The sequence below is a fragment of the Ursus arctos genome, unplaced genomic scaffold (genome assembly GCF_023065955.2).
Source record: "Ursus arctos isolate Adak ecotype North America unplaced genomic scaffold, UrsArc2.0 scaffold_2, whole genome shotgun sequence".
NCBI classification, from domain to species: domain Eukaryota; kingdom Metazoa; phylum Chordata; class Mammalia; order Carnivora; family Ursidae; genus Ursus; species Ursus arctos.
In genome coordinates this window covers 83,230,355-83,246,959 of record NW_026622874.1, presented here as the reverse complement: position 1 = coordinate 83,246,959, position 16,605 = coordinate 83,230,355, and the positions used below count along the sequence as shown (strand labels likewise).

At 46.2% G+C, this 16,605-nt stretch overlaps 1 protein-coding gene across 1 annotated transcript in view; it reads left to right on the top strand.

Annotated features, from left to right (window-relative positions):
- The window catches only part of COG7 (component of oligomeric golgi complex 7), a 75,351-nt gene that overhangs the window by 45,549 nt on the left and 13,197 nt on the right, over positions 1–16,605 (top strand). Inside the window, exons 11-13 of the mRNA XM_026515603.4 lie at positions 5,473–5,538; positions 9,831–10,017; positions 11,507–11,647. Coding sequence (XP_026371388.1) covers positions 5,473–5,538; positions 9,831–10,017; positions 11,507–11,647 — 394 coding nt within the window. The remainder of the gene's footprint in view (positions 1–5,472; positions 5,539–9,830; positions 10,018–11,506; positions 11,648–16,605) is intronic.

Below are 16,605 nucleotides of genomic sequence, written 5' to 3'. Positions count from 1 at the left end.
TAAGGGGTTCATTATTATTTTCTCACTGCTTTTTTTTTTTTAAAGCAAAAACTCTAAACTCTAAAAACAAGCCAGTTAAAAACAACAATAGCAGCAACCCAGAAAGACCCCTCTCACTGTTAAAGCATTTTAAAGTCTTTGTGCACTCCTCATCTCCTTTGGTGACTTACATTTTTTTTTATATTTGGTTTGAGATTTTTTTTCCCCCTTAGCCTGTAATTTTTCAGGCCTAAAATAACTTAGAGCTTATATTTTAGAAAATACACAGCTGACTGAATCCAATTTTTACTATTTTTTAAAATTTTTAAATTTTTAAAAGATTTTTTTCTTTCTTTTTTTTTTTTTTTTAAGTAATCTGTACACCCAACATGGGTCTCGAACCCATAAGCCTGCGATTAAGAGTCACACGTTCCACTGACTGAGCCAGCCAGGGACCCCAGATCCTATTTTTAGATCTAAGCACCATACCACTACACTTAGTGGTAGGTGTAGTAAGGCAACATTATCTGGCCTGAAAAGGACCATGTTAGAGTTCCATAACAGGTGTGGAGGTCACTCTCCCAAGTGGTGGTTGACGGCCAGATTCTGGGGTAGGCCCTGTGACCTGTAGGCCAATAGAGAGACCCCTGTTGCCCCAAGCCCTGAGCCCTGGTGGGTTTGTAATCAGCAGTGGCCTGAGAAGGTTTGGCCCTTGAAAAGGTCCAGCCAGAAAGCGCAGACCTCTGGCCTGGCCAGATCTGACCTAGGGACGTGGTTTTTTGATCACATCATTTATAAAATTTGGGGTTAGTTGTCAACATTTATAAACCAGATTTAACATAATCCAGATTTCTCACATCACCTAAACATTGGAAGCCCTAGAAGCAGTGGGTTCGCATCGTCTCCCTGGGGCTGGTCGCTGAAGCCCCCGCCAGACTGGCCATACGTTTTCTTGTGCCACTGTTCTCCTGCTACCATGTGGGGTAGCCACTCTACTCTTAGGCTGAGGTAAAAAAACAACTCAGAATTTCTTTTCCTTAAAACCACTCTTCATGGTAGTACATTCTGAAGCCAAGGTTGCCCTTCACGCGCTTGCCTGATCCCTGGTCTAGGTTGTGTGCTCAGGGTGCCCGTGACACTTGGGGTTCTCAATGTGGTGGTCCACTCCAGAGCGCATCCAGACCTGCTGAGAGCTTTCTCTCTCTCTCTCTCTCTCTCTCTTTTTTTAAGGATTATATTTATTTGTTTGTAGAGAGAGTGAGAGAGAGAGGGAAGGGACAGAGGGGAAGGGGGAAGGACAAGCACATTCCACACTGAGCACGGAGTCTGACTCCAGGCTCGATCCCACGACCCCGAGATCATGACTTGGGCCGAAATCAAGAGTCAGACGCCCAACTGACTGAGCCACCCAGGCACCCATGAAAGCTGTCTTTAATCAGAGCAGATCCAGTTCCTCCCAGGGCCATTTGGATAATCTCCTCATGGGCTCTGATCTGGACTTTTATTTTTTATTTTTGGATGAAATTTAATGTTCTAGATGCTGACTGTATCCCCTCTCATCTGTGGTGGCTTGGTATACCAGAAAATATTATGTACCAGGTTATTCTGTTTCACCTGAGGCAAGTGAAAAGTGGAATATTTCATTTTCTCATAAACCTTTCTTATGATGGAATGCCCAGATACCCTGGTTATGGATAGGCACTTTTAGAGAAGTTAAAAATTAACTAAAGTTAAGATGTTTTTAATCCTTGGATTTGTCCTGACATTTATAGTTTGGTGTTGAAGGACTTCGTCACTGAAGTTTGAGGCCTAGCATAAAATTACTTGAAAATTAAAAGATTATTAAATTCAGGTATGATGGTCATTCGGGTTTATCTCTGAGGAGCCAAATGGATTACTCTTCATCTGCCTTTCATGGGATCAGAGAGAGATACTTATAGTATAAAAACAGTTTTCTTTGCCTTGGGGATAGTAGACATCTAACAAATACTAAGTAATGAATTTTGGTTTTTAAATTTTAATTTAATTTTTTTTAAAGATTTTGTTTATTTGACGGAGAGAGACACACCGAGAGAGGGAACACAAGCAAGGGGAGTGGGAGAGGGAGAAGCAGGCTTCCCGCTGAGCAGGGAGCCCGATGCGGGGCTCGATCCCAGGACCCTGAGATCATAACTTGAGCTGAAGGCAGATGCTTAACAACTGAGCCACCCAGGCACCCCTAATTTAATTTTTTTAATCGCCTTTATCTATTTCATCCATCCCTCCACCCACCTCCCCCTGGCAATCATCAGTTTGTTCTTTGTAGTTAAATAAGTCTGTCTCTTTTTTGTTTCTTAAATTCTACACATGAATGAAATCGTATGGTGTGTGTCTTTCTCTGACTTATTTCACTAAGAATAATATCCTCTAGGTCCATCCATGTGCTCGCAAATGACAAGATCTCATTCTTTTTTATGGCTGAATAATAGTCCGTCGTATATATATACCACATACTCTATCCATTCATTTACGGATGGACATATGGTTGCTTCCATATCTTGGCTGTTGTAAATAATAATGTTGCAATCAACATAGGGGTGGGTATTTGAATTAGTGTTTTTGTTTTCTTTGGATAAATAGCCAGTAGGACATTACTAGAGCATATGGTAATTCTGTTTTTAATTTTTTGAGGAAGCTCCGTACTGTTTTCCACAGTGGCTGCACCAGTTTGCATTCCCACCAACAGTGCACAAGGGTTCCTTTTTCTCCACATCCTCACCAATATTTCTCCCTTCCTTCCTTCCTTCCTTCCTTCCTTCCTTCCTTCCTTCTTTCCTTCCTTCCTTCCTTCCTTCTTTCCTTCCTTCCTTCCTTCCTTCCTTCCTTCCTTCCTTCCTTCCTTCCTTCCTTCTTTCCGAGAGGGAGAGAGAATGAGCATGAGTGGGAGGAAAGGGGCAGAAGGAGAGGGAGAGAGATAATCTTAAGCAGGCTCCATGCTCAGCACAGAGCTCAATGTGGGGCTCTATTTCACGACCCTGAGATCATGACCTGAGCCAAAATCAAGAGTTGGATGCTTAACTGACTGAGCCACCCTGGTGCCCCAATACTTATTATTTCTTATATTTTTGATTATAGCCATTCTGACAGGTGTGAGGTGATAGCTCATTGTGGTTTTGATTCGCATTTCCCTGATGATGAGTGATGTTGATCATCTTTTCATGAACCTATTGACCATTTGTCTGCCTTTTTTTTTTTTTTTTTAAGATTTTATTTATTTATTTGACAGAGACAGCCAGCGAGAGAGGGAACACAAGCAGGGGGAGTGGGAGAGGAAGAAGCAGGCTCCTAGCAGAGGAGCCTGATGTGGGGCTCGATCCCATAACGCCGGGATCACGCCCTGAGCCGAAGGCAGACACTTAACGACTGCGCCACTCAGGTGCCCCAGTCTGTCTTTGGAAAAATGTCTGCTAAGTCCTCTGCTCATTTTTTAATTGGATTATTTCATTTTTTTTTGGTGTTGAGTTGTATATGTTCTTTATATATTCTGGATGTTAACCCCTTATCGGATATATCATTTGGAAACATCTTCTCCCATTCAGTAGATTGCCGTTTTGTTTTGTTGATGGTTTCCTTTGCAAAAAACAAAAGCTTTTTATTTTGGTGGTGTAGTCCCAATAGTTTAATTTCACTTTTGTTTCCCTTGCCTGAGGAGACATATTTAGAAAAATGTTTTTATGGCCAATGTCAAAGAAATACTGCATATTTTTCCTCCTGGAAGTTTTATGATTTCGGGTCTCACATTTAAGCTTTAATCCATTTTGAGTTTATTTTTGTGTATGGTGGAAGGAAGTGGTCTGGTTTCGTTGTTTTGCATGTGGCTGTCCAGTTTTCCCAACACCATTTGTTGAAGAGGCTTATTTATTCTGTCTTTTCCCCGTTGTATATTCTTGCCTCCTTTGTCATAGATTAATTGACCATATATGTGTGGGTTTATTTCTGAGCTCTCTTATTCTGTTCTGTTGATTGTTACTGTTATTGTGCCAGTACCATACTGTTTTGATTACTCCGGTATATCTTGAAATCTGGGATTGCGATCCCTCCAGCTTTATTCATCTTTCTCAGGATTGCTTTGGCTATTTTCAGGGTGTTTTGTGGTTCCATACAGATTTTAAGATTATTTGTTCTAGTTCTATCAAAAATGCTGTTGGTATTTTGATAGGGGTTGCATTAAATCTGTAGATTGCTTTGGGTAGTGTGGACAATTTAACAATATTGGTTCCTCCAACCATGAGCATAGAACATCTTTCCATTTGTATCATCTTCAGTTTCTTTCATCAGTGTTTTATAGTTTTCAGAGTACAGGTCTTTCCTTCTCTTTGGTTAAGTTTATTCCTAGGTGTTTTATTTTTGGTGCAGTTGTAAATGGGATTGTTTTCTTAATTTCTCTTTCTGCTTCTTCATTATTAGTGTAAAAACTGCAACAGAGTTCTGTACATTGATTTTGTATCCTATGACTTTATTGAATTCATTGATCAGTTCTAGTAGTTTTTTTGGTGGAGTCTTTAGGGCTTTCTCTGTATTGTATCATGTCATCTGCAAATAGTGAAAGGTTTACCTTTTCCTTACCAGTTTGGATGCCTTCTGTTTGCTTTTGTTGTCTGATTGCTATGGCTGGATTTCCAGTGCTATGTTGAATAAAAGTGGTGAGAGTGGTCATCCTTGTCTTGATCCTTATGGGAAAAGCTCTCAGTTTTTCCCCATTGAGGATGATATTAGCTGTGGGTTTTTCATATATGGCCTTTATTATGTTGAGGTATGTTCCCTTTACACCTACTTTGTTGAGAGTTTTTGTCATGAATGGTGTTGTACTTTGTCAGATGCTTTTTCTGCATCTATTGAGATGATCATATGATTTTTATCCTTTCTCTTGTTGATGCAGTGTATCAGGTTGACTGATTTGCAAATATTGAACCACTGTTGCATCCCTGGAATAAATCCCACTTGATCGTGGTGGATGATTTTTTAAATGTATTGTTGGTATCTAAATTTTATTTTATTTTTTTAAGTTTTTAAATTTATTTTACTTATCTCTACACCCCTTGTGGGGCTCGAACTCATGACCCCAAGATCAAGAGTCAGCGTGCTCTTCCGACTGAGCCAGCCAGGTGCCCTGGTTTTTAATTTTAGATATGAAGTATTTCCAACCCATTTTCTTAAGGACAAAAGCCCAAAGCACCTCAGTATTTAGGAAATGTAAGATTATCTGAGACCTGTGGGACAGAACTGTGATTCCCAGCAGAGAGGCCTGTGACTTGAGGATGTTAGAAGAGAGTCGCGTTTACCTTCTCCGTGAATTACTGATTAGGTAGACTGTCCAATGGTTAACCGCTTCTCCAGAACCCAGCACCCCCAAAAGGAGTGAATACTTAGAATGTTTATGAATGAGACAATGTTTGTCCTGTAAATGTCAACATTCCAGCTACTTGAACTTGAAGTGCTTTTTGTTTTGTTTAGGATAATAGCCACCTGTGGCGAGCTCTTGCGGCAATGTGGGGACTTCGAGCAGCAGCTAGCAAACAGGTAGGCCAGAGCTTTGGGTGAGTCCCTGGGATCCTGGCTGGGGAAGAACCGGATACAGTGCACAGCACAGCGATGACAACATACAGTCAAATCTGAAAGTCATACGGGCTCGAGGACTGTCTGTACCTAGATACAAAGTGTCATTACTGTCATCATTAAACATTTACTGAGCACCTAGAAAGGGCAAGGCTCTGAGCTGCTTGGCAGTGGTCACAAAGTTTTCGTTAGATACGGAAGTTGCAGCCCAAATGAGGAGACAGTACATGTTGTCTCCAAATTATAAATGGGCTGGGTTCCTCCTGCTTGTTAGTAAGTTAATTATCGGGACTCTGAGTTTCTCCATACAAACAGCATTATAGGAGGTGGCGAAGGCCCCTGGGGCTTCTTCTTGCCCCTTTCTGTCTTCTTTCATTTCTGTGCCCACGGACTGTCTTCAAGTTCATGATCTCCCACAGTGGTTCTCGTTCTGGGCAGTGTCTCGCCATGGGGTAGAACGGGCAGCTGCGGAAATCCCAAGCAGTCCAGCACAGAAATGATGTGACTTCCTGGACCGAATAGAACCCAAGCACCACAGGCACATAGTGGAGTGTGTGTAAATAGTATAAACGCCGTGAACATAGACCACCCCCCGCCCCCCGCACACACTAATGCTGACATGCACACCCGCACACTGGGTGAGGGGAGCGTGAGGTGGAGGGCGAGTGGGTCTGAGTTTTCAGAGGACTCCTGGGAAGAGCTGAAGGTGTAACATCTATGTGTTTAAAAGATAGGCATGCAGCTTCTTATTTTCTTTTCTTTTTTTTTTTTTTTTTTAAAGATTTTATTTATTTATTTGACAGAGATAGAGACAGCCAGCGAGAGAGGGAACACAAGCAGGGGGAGCGGGAGAGGAAGAAGCAGGCTCATTGCAGAGGAGCCTGATATGGGGCTTGATCCCATATCGCCGGGATCATGCCCTGAGCCGAAGGCAGACGCTTAACTGCTGTGCCACCCAGGTGCCCCGAAGCTTCTTATTTTCTTAATTTCGGTAGTAATTATAGCCTGGCCCCAGCTCATTGCAAAAATGAAAACAGTTCATGAGTATACGAAATAAAAATGGAAACCACTCACCCTCAAAATCCTCTCTAGAAGAAACATTATTAACATCTGTCCCCACCATTATATTTATTGAGCTCTGATATTAAGGACTTCACAGGAATTAAGTCATTAATCCTCCCAGCGGCCAAAGAGGTAAGTACTATTCGTCTGCATTTCTACAGACGAAGGGACATTGAGGCATCAAGGCATTGAGGCACAGGTAGTAACTTAAGTAAAAGAAATGATCTGTGGAAATAGCTGCGTCTGAGGTCACAGGACCACCAGGCAGTGATTTGAACATGGACATCAGCTGAGCCATCCAGAGTGTGTCACCCACACACTACCCATACTCTCTATCTCACAAATTATTGTTCCACCCTGGACCTGGGTTTCTCTGCATGTGTACAGCAGACACCTTTCGTATCAGGACATACAGGCTTTCCTTCATCTTTTAATGAAGGCAAAATTTACATTCTAAAAGGAAAAGCGGGATCTGGTTAGGAAGCTGAACAGGGCCGTGGTAGATAGAGGATGCGCCTCTCCATCTGCATGTTGCAGCCCAGAGAAGCTGAAAGTTCTGACCCGAGCTTTGGCGTGAGATGAGAGCTGGGCGTATCCAGGGGAGCCTCTTTAAGAGGTGACATCATTCTGGAAGCCCTGAGCCTGGAAAGGGAAAAGAGCGACAGTCACCATCTGTGTTCCCATCAGGGAGGCCACGGGTGTGGCAGCTGCCTATAAAGCTTATCTTATCTGCCTGTCAATCTCCCCTTAATCTCCCCTGTGGAAGCCAGACTTGGCCCAAGGACCACACCTCCTCCCCCACCACTGCCACCCCCTAAGGTCGCAAAGGCAGTAGTTCAGAACACTCCTGATTGCTTCAGCAACAAGAGTGACTTTGGCTTTGGGACTGTTAAGATCACCTTGCAGAAAGGGATCATTTTGTGACTTATGGGCTGAGTGCTACTGGAGGGCTTTCTGGTGCACTGGGCAGGTCGGGCGAGATACAGGGAGATAGGCACGGCCCCTCTATACTTTCACGGCACCCATCACTGATTTTTGGCGCAGCGGAGTTTTCAGTGGGATAAGGTCTTAGCGGGACAGTTCAGTGGGAAAATCAGGTTTGGGGGATCCAATATAAATTTGCAAGTTTCCATGGCTTGTAAAGAAGCGGGTGACAACCTTCCATGAAAGGAGATAGTTAAGGAAGTGGATGGAAGTGTGACGTTAGTCTCTCCCTCCTCTGTGCGTACTCACTGCTGTCTCCCCGTACAGCCATTAGCACACTGGTGCAGGTCGGACTCCCCCATTAATTTCTGAGCTTCTTGAGGGTGAGAACTGTTTAATTATCTGCCATCCCCAAGACCTACTTACGGTCCATTCCAGTGATGAGAAAACGTTTCTTTGTGGGTGAGAAGAAATCAGCTGTTCATTTCAGTAAGGTTCAGTTCACAGTACTAGTAGACGCACATCCTAAGAGATCTGAGTCTGATGATTAGTTCATCTCATGGTGTCTGCCTGGATGAAGAGGAGGCTGGGGAGGAAAAGATACGGTTCTTTCCTTGGGGTTAGAGCTGTATTCTGACTTTTTTTTTTTTTTTAGAATTGGTTCTTATTTTGTTTATTTTTTAAAAGATTTTATTTAAGAGAGAGAGAGCGAGGGAGAGAGCAGAAGCGGGGGGAGAGGGAGAAGCAGACTCCCTGCTGAGCAGGGAGCCCAACATGAGGCTGGATCCCAGGGCCCTGGGATCATGGCCTGAGCTGAAGGCAGATGCTTATCCGACTGAGCCGCCAGGGGCCCTGGTTCTTATTTTAGAGCACACTATTCTGACATTTTAAACGGTAATCTCTAATACTTGAAACATTCCTGACATACCTGTTTTTCTTCTGTGTGGATGGCAGACTGGTGCTAGTCTCCCCCTAGCTGACAGAGTGGAGGCACGTATGGCCATGACTTGCCGGGGGAGCTGATTTCCCAGAAGACAGCTCTCAATTTCCTGCTCGACAAACCCAGGGTCACCCGCCATGGGCCAGACCCTATGCTCGGTACTAGGAATTCAGAGGGGAAGAACACCCTATTTGGTCCTCACAAATAGTGAAGACTTGGAAGTAAGGGTGGCAGGGACAGGCCACAGGTTGGCAGACAAAAGACCCAGCCGAAGTCACCTGGAGGCTTACACAGTGGGGAAAACTGTAACTTAGTGGCAGAGGCAGGTGGCTGCTTGTGTCTGCAGTGGTTCCCGAGGAAGGCGCTGGCCCCACCGTTTGTTTGCAGGTACACACGTTCCTTGACAGGCTCACTGGACTTGTTTTTTTAAAAAGTGAGTTCAATCTAAAAGCTGCCAGGTCCAAGGCGATTCTTTTTCATGGGCAGTTATGGTCAAGGAGGGGTCAGGGAGTCAGCCACACTTGGGATGTAATAGAATGTCTGTCCCCCTGGTTGCATATGTTCCTATGGTTCTGTGCACATTCAAACGTGGACGCTGGACGGTCAAGCTGGACTCAGAGAAAACAGCGGAGCATTTGCAGCGTGCGCCAGGGAAGGCCTTCCTTGTTGGAGAAAGAAGATAGAGATTCAAGCCCTAGAGATTGGTCGTCACCTAGAACCTCCTCCAGGCATTTTTCTTCCCCAGAGAAATGGGACAGTTCTTGCTTCTCTCAGTAGATCTCCCTGTGGCGCCTGAACCACAAAAGTAAACTTCATGGGGTGGGTGAGCACAAACACCACACCGGCCCAGTTGTGTGACGGTGAGTCCTGTGGTGAGAGGCGTGCTTTGAGCTGCTGCCGCCACTCTCCCGGGACCAGCTCTCGCCCCGTGTCTAGTGCCATTGTGGCTGAGGCGCTGGTGGCTCCCCATGGCTTTGTTCCAAACAGGGATGCTCACAGAGCGAGAAAGGGCCGCACAGAAAATGCACAGTATCCCAGGTCGTAGGAAACTGATGACTGCCCCGTTGTAGGCTGTATGTCATGTTAGGACGGTGGCAGATTCTGTCAGACTGTTAAATAGGAACTAAAAACACCTGGTGTCTCTTGTGCCCCCCAAGGTCTGGCTCGTTCCTTAGCGATGAAGGATGTCTTCATTTTCTTAGAAAGTGGACCCAAAATCACTCTGCCTCATAAGGATATCCTGGGATTTAGGAAGGAGCAAACTGAATGCTCCCAGAGGAAAGTTCTGTACAAATAGCTCGGGGCATAATGGTCATCACTTTCATTTCAGGATTTTGTCTACAGCTGGCAAGTATCTCTCTGACTCCTACAGTCCTCGGAGCCTGGCTGGGTTTCAGGATAGCATCTTGACAGACAAGAAGAGCTCTGCCAAGAACCCATGGCAAGAATATAATTACCTCCAGAAAGATAATCCTGCTGAATATGCCAGTTTAATGGAAATACTTTATACCCTCAAGGTATGAGACCAGACTGATGGCATTCTTGTCATCCTTTCCCCAATCCAGGCTTCTCTGTGCTGTGGGCCGCAGTCTGCAATGCGCCCCACTGGCTCTTCTCATTTATGTCGCGTTTTAAGGAGCTAATAAACTGAACTGGGTTGGAACAAATAGACATATAGGAGTAGGAGTTGGAGAAGTGGAGCTTTATTACTGATGAAAGCCAGGTTGGAGAGCATGACTTTAGATGTGTGGCCGGATGGGCTTGCTGTACTTCCCTCCAGAGTCAGGTTTGCCGGGAGGATGGGTGGGGCTCGGTAGCCCCTGGCCCCAGTGCAAGTACAGGGCCCTGTTACGGAATGGCAGAGAAGGGACCAGAATGTGGACTGCCCGCTAGAGGGCAGAACCCATAGGTGAGCCCCCAACCCTGCCATGGGGGAAGTCGATCCTCCTCATGGCAGCAGGAGGATCTGGGAATAAGCGTTCCCTTCTGGCTTAAGCTCTTAGCATGCCTATCACAATGCTGCCCTTGACTTTGAGCTTTGGACTTCTTGGGGGTCCAGGGACTCTCCCAACACATGGAATGAACCACACAACAACCTGTGAGTGGCGTCAGGATCCTAAGAGGGCTGCAGCGTCCTTTCCAGAACCGTCCCCCCGCCTGTCTTGGTGATAGGCAGAGGAGACATTGCCGTTCCATGGCACCGAATGCAATCTCAGGGTGTCCTGATGGGCCTCGAGCTCTGGGGGTGACGGCACAGTGAGCCTCTGGACGTGTCTGAGGCTTCACCCTTGCCCTCACACGGTCTCCCCATCGCTGTGCACTTTGGCCCGCCAACTGGCTGCATTGGAGCTTGACAAACACTTCTTAAAACGGTTGTGCAGCTTCATTCATCCATGCTTCCGTGATTAGGTTAAAGCAACTCTGTTTATCTTTATTGCTGATCTGGTTTAGTTTGTTGTAATCGGTTCGTTTATAATAGCAAAACTAAGGTTACATTTTCCATGTCTGTATTTTCTCAGGCTGTTTGGAATTCCTTGGGGCTCATACAGGTTGTGTGCACTGTGCTGTACAGCCAAGTGTAACTGAGCTGACCTCGTTGGGAGTCGGGCTCCTGTCCCTCACTCTTGTTATACCTGACACTTCTGATCATTTTCTCACTCTGCCTGTATCCCTGAGGGATAGTCACCAGTTAATTTTTCCTAAACTGCCAGTCCATGAGCTTGTGTTAGCAGATGCATCAGAATTACATGGAAAAGTGAGTTAAGAACATCACTTCCCAAGGTCCAGAACCCTGCTGGACTCTGGTTCAGTAGCTCTAAGGCAGAGCGTGTGCACCTGTAATCCAGCATGTTCTGCCGGGGGTGCTGGGGCACAGCCAGGCTTGGGAACCACTACTATACGGACCCACCCCTTCACTGTCTTCCAGTGGCTTTTCAAAATGTTGAACTAGCTGATAACCTTGGTTAGAGCCAGGCCTTAACAGCCTTTTGCATTTTCTCGTCTTAGGAGAAAGGGTCAAGTAACCATAACCTGCTGTCTGCATCTCGCACGGCCCTGACTCGGCTTAACCAGCAGGCCCACCAGCTGGCTTTCGATTCCGTTTTCCTACGCATCAAACAGCAGCTGCTACTCGTTTCCAAGATGGACGTGAGTTTCCCACCGACCGCAGACATCTCCCTGGGCGCTGCCTCCTTCCTGAGCACTTTTGAGTATTGGGCACTCCGCCCCCCCCCCCCCCCAGGAGCTTTAGGAGGAAGCACTCTAACTCTCCTGGCTGAAAGTCCCACCGTACAGACTCACTGTTCCCTTGCAACTCACTGCTTAGCAAGAATTTCTTATCTTAATTGGAGTCACTGTGATGCCTTATTTTCCTCCTGCTTCCTGGGATGATTATTATTGCTTGATTAACTTTCACCATTCAGCACAGTGTAGCTGTGCCCTCTCAGGGAGAAGCAAGGGAGATTATGTGCCACTAGATAGGTTGGGGCAGGTCAGAGGAGCTAATTGTCCTGTGAGATTGCATTCTTTTCCTGAGCATTGGTTCTGGAAGTTCGCCCAGGAGAGTGTCTTACCACATCTGATCTGGTGATCTTGACGGGGGTTTGAGGGGTTTTGCTGTTTTCTGTCCTTGATGCCTTTTCTCTCTGGCTATTCCTGGAGTGCCTCCCTTCCCTCACCTTGCACCCTTTTCTCTTGTCCTGACTCTTTTCAAGGGGTTACCCATCACTCACTTCTCTACGGGCTCTGACTTACGCGGGTCTGGTCTCTTCACTGCCGTTTGGATTTCTGGGACAAGATTTTGAGAAAGATCTAGTTATGGGCCTTTAATAACCAGGAGATCCTTTGAGGAAGCAACAAGAGCTCGAAGGGCATGATTACAAGTTCTTTGCTTCCTGTTGCCTTTGGGAAAGCATACGAGACCGGGACTTAGGGGCTGCTCACTTCTTTACTGTATGACCTGGGTCGAGTCTGTGGATCTCTCTGGATCTCAGAACCCCCATCCATGAAACAATGGGGTTAGATTACATGATTTCAAAGTTCTTTCTACCCCTGAAATTCGTGATTTTCATTTTTTATGATTTTCCCGCAGAATGCCGTGGGATCCACCACAGTTAGATTCTGTGTTTCTGGTGGGGGGGGTGGTGGAAGAGGGGGGTGAAACTGGAGGAGAGCCGCCCTGTCACAGCGCAGCAGAAGCAATGTCCCTGACATGGTCCCATCTGATCACGCGGCTTCCTGCGTAAGCCTCATCTCATTAGATGGGGACACACTGATTCTGACCGTGAAGGTTGTGAGGATTACATGGCATTTCGCAGATGATAGAACTTAGCCCTGCAGCTGCCACAGAGTAGATGCTTAATGAGTGCTGGTTTTCTTCTTCTCTGTGATTCTCATTTTTTAAGAGGAATGACAGGTTTTTTAAAAATTTTATTTATTTGAGAGAGTGAGAGAGAGGGAGTAGGGGCAGAGGGAGAGGGAGAAGAGGGAGAAGCAGACTCCCCACTGAGTGGGGAGCCTGATGTGGGCCTCGATCCCGTGACTCTGGGATCATGATCTGAGCCGAAGGCAGACGCTTCAGTGACTAAGCCACCCAGGCGCCTGGAATGACAGTTTTTTAAAGTAAAAATTGCACATATTCATTTTCAGAAATTCAGGCAGTACAAGAAAGTACAATGAAAAAAGCAATAAATCCCTTCAGAATCCCACACGTAGAAATCCATGCGAACGCGTGGTGCTCATCCCCCAGACACCTCTTCCTGCCCTGCATCGGAGGCTGGACAGGCACCAAAAGACAGATAGATCCATAGAGGAAATGGAACTGGGCTACACGTGCTGTTTTTTAAAAACCCCCCATGTATACAATATAACATGGATTTGATCTTGACTAGAAAAGAGAGAGAAAGGAAGTGAAACGAAAGGAACCGTGGAACCTGAGATAATAGGTTCTTCCACAGAAAAGGTATCGGCACCCAGAAGATCTCTGCAAAGTCACACAAAAAGGATCATGAAAACCACGAAGAGACCGGGGTCACTGTTTTTGGTCAGTCACACTTCCATTTTCCATAGCTGCTGCTCCTAATGGAGCTGCTCTGGAAGATGAGGGGTTAGCATTCTTTTTACTCCCCCCCACAAACCTCCAGAGCTGGTTGCTTTATTATTTTTCTTTTCTTAGAGCTTAAAAAAAATTTTTTTTAACTTCGTCCATTTTATTGCTAGTAGTAACGTCACTGTAGTTGTTTTGAAACGATTTCATGTGTATTGTGAGATAAAACAAGTGATTCATGGAGATGTTAAGAAACAGGATCTTTTTTTTTTTTAACCTCTTTTTTACTTCAGTATAATTAACATACAGTGTTATGTGTCAGGTGTACAATATAGTGATTCAACAATTCTGTACCCGACTTAGTGCTCCTCACGAGAAGTGTGCCCTTGATCACCTTCACCTGTCTCACCCATGCCCCTCCCCCCCCCCCCCAGATCCTAACATCTGGATCTTCTGTCTGGAAGCTCAGCTCTTCTCGCTGCTCTTCCACCCCCACCTTCCCTCTGTGGCTGGGCTCTTGGTTGCTTGAATCTCGCCTCCTCACTCAGGCCTCGCCGTGACCCAGGGACTGGAGACAAGCAGCCCAGAGATTAGGAGGAGCTCTCCCAGAGTTGCCAGGAGGAAAGCATACAACACAAAGGCAAACACTTTGGCCGTAAGGATTTGAAAATTAAACCCTGGTCATTCAGTGTTTGCTTTTAATGTTTGCCAGTAAATTGTATTACCCTTTCACATTTGAAGAATATAAACCAACACTATATTCCATTTCAGAATCGCCTGTTGATGTTTGCCCATATTATCTGGTGACAGATGGGAGAGAAAAGCCCTTAGGAAGGAACTTTTCAATAAATTTTGAACAATTAAAAAATACCCTGCAGCATTTCCCTGTCGCCCTACTTGCTAAGTGCCTCCCTAGTTTGTCCACTGTCCACCCACCCTTCTTGCAAACCACGTTCCACTGTGGCTGTTCTGCCCCTCCGCCCTCTGCCTCACCACTCTCCTCCTGCCTCCCCATGGAGCCTTTCCAGGGCCTCCGGCCTGCAGTGCTCGTCCCCTGCTGGGGACGCTGCCATTTCCCTGCAGCCCAGCCCTGAAGTGTCGCTCCTGTTCTCACAGGCACCATCCCTTTCCCACCCCTCTGCCTCCCCGGCCTTCACGTCCCTACCCCTTCACCATAGCTCTCTTTGCCAATGACTTCACCACCTTGTGGCATTTTCCCTTCATTTTAAAGAGGTCTCCCGTCCATTTCCATGGCCCTGTCCTCGTTGGGCTTCTCCTCCTCTCCCAGCCGTTCCTTCAGCTTTTTATCTGCCTCCCCACCCTCAGTCCTCCCGAGTTGCTGCGTCAGTCTTCGTAAAGCACCACTCTGATTTTGTCTGCCCCACTTAGCCCCCTTGCCTGGCCCCCCAGGCCCAGTAGAATAGTCTGTCTTTAAAAAGTTTATTAGGGAAGTTTTGGCACATATGCAAGAGTGGAGAGATGAGTATAATGAACCCCATGTCGTCATCACCTCTCTTTGACACGATCAGCTCCTGTCTGTCTCGTATATATATCCCTTGTCTAAAGTTTAACAACGTTAAAAATAATCACAGGACCCAAATCACTTCTAAGTTAGAAATGATTCCTTAATATCATTAATCAGTGTTCAAATTTCCAGTTGTCATAAAAGTTATAATTTTACTGTTTGAATCAGGATCCGGGTTTATTCTGCACATTGGGATTGGGCAATGTGTCTTCTATGAGCTACAGGTTACCTTTCCATTCCCTTCCTTCCGTCTCCCTCCCTTCCTCCGCTCCCTTCCCCTCCCCTCCCCTCCCCTCCTCTTTCTCACTCTCTTGCAATTTATTTGTTTTTGTTTTTTAAGATTTTATTTATTTATTTGACAGAGGGAGCGAGAGAGCACAAGCAGGGGAAACAGGGGGAACAGTAGGGGAGAGGGAGAAGCAGGTTCCCCGCTGAGCAGGGAACCCAATGCAAGGCTCGGTCCCAGGACCCTGGGATCATGACCTGAGCCGAAGGCAGACGCTTGACCATCTGAGCCACCCAGATGCCCCTTGCAATTTATTTGTTGAAAATAAAGCCCCTTCTTAGCCCACTGTCTGAAAGCTATGCATTCTCATTCCGGTCTTCCCACTCTGTACCTCAGGCATCCTGCAGCCCACTCCTCCTGTAATCACCCTGAGCCCTTGCTCATCTGAACTCTTATGGTATCAAATCTTGCCTCTGCCATGGAGAACTCCCAAGTGGAAGCCTGTGCACATGTGCGTGGGGACCATGTTGGGGTAGATGGCATGGGAGTGTGTCATGGGGTCTTGGTTTCCCAAGGTGCTTCTGGAGAGCAAGGACCAAGTCTTGCATTTCTTTGCTCTCCACCAAGCAGGGCACAAGGCTCTGCACATCATGGGCACTCAATACACGTGGGTGGTCCCATGGGGTGGGAGTTAATGGATGAAAAGCAGGCTATTTTGAAACAGAGGAGGATCCTCAAGCAAGAACAAGGAGTTTAGAAAACTAGGGGCAGAGGTGGGGAAGGAAAGAACTTGTCTCAAGCAAAGAAAATTAGAATTGAGCTGGTGCTGGGGAACATGGGGAGGGCAGCTGAGGCTTAGGCTGGGCTGGGAGCCCAGGGGTGGACGTGGTCATTACGTTTCCAGAACGTTGCTTAAAGGATCAAGGCATCGGGTGGCTGCAGAGAGCTGCTACAGCATGACCTGGGAGTCACTCCAGGAGTGCAGCCAGAAAGGGCCTTGTTTTCCAGGCTGGCTTTAGGGTGACTCAGGTTGGAATTAAGAAACTAGATTTCTGTGTGAAGGTGTGCCAGGCTGAACTCTGTAACCGTGTACATGCTGACAGTTTACCTGACTCTGCAGAGACCGTTGGGAAAGCTCACACAGTGGTACCATAGATATTCACATTTTATTTTTTACTTTTTTTTTTAAAGATTTTGTGTATTTATTTGTCAGAGAAAGAGAGAGTGAGCACAAGCATGGGGAGTGGCAGGCAGAGGGAGAAGCAGACTCCCCGCTGAGCAGGGAGTCCGATGTGGGACTCGATCCCTGG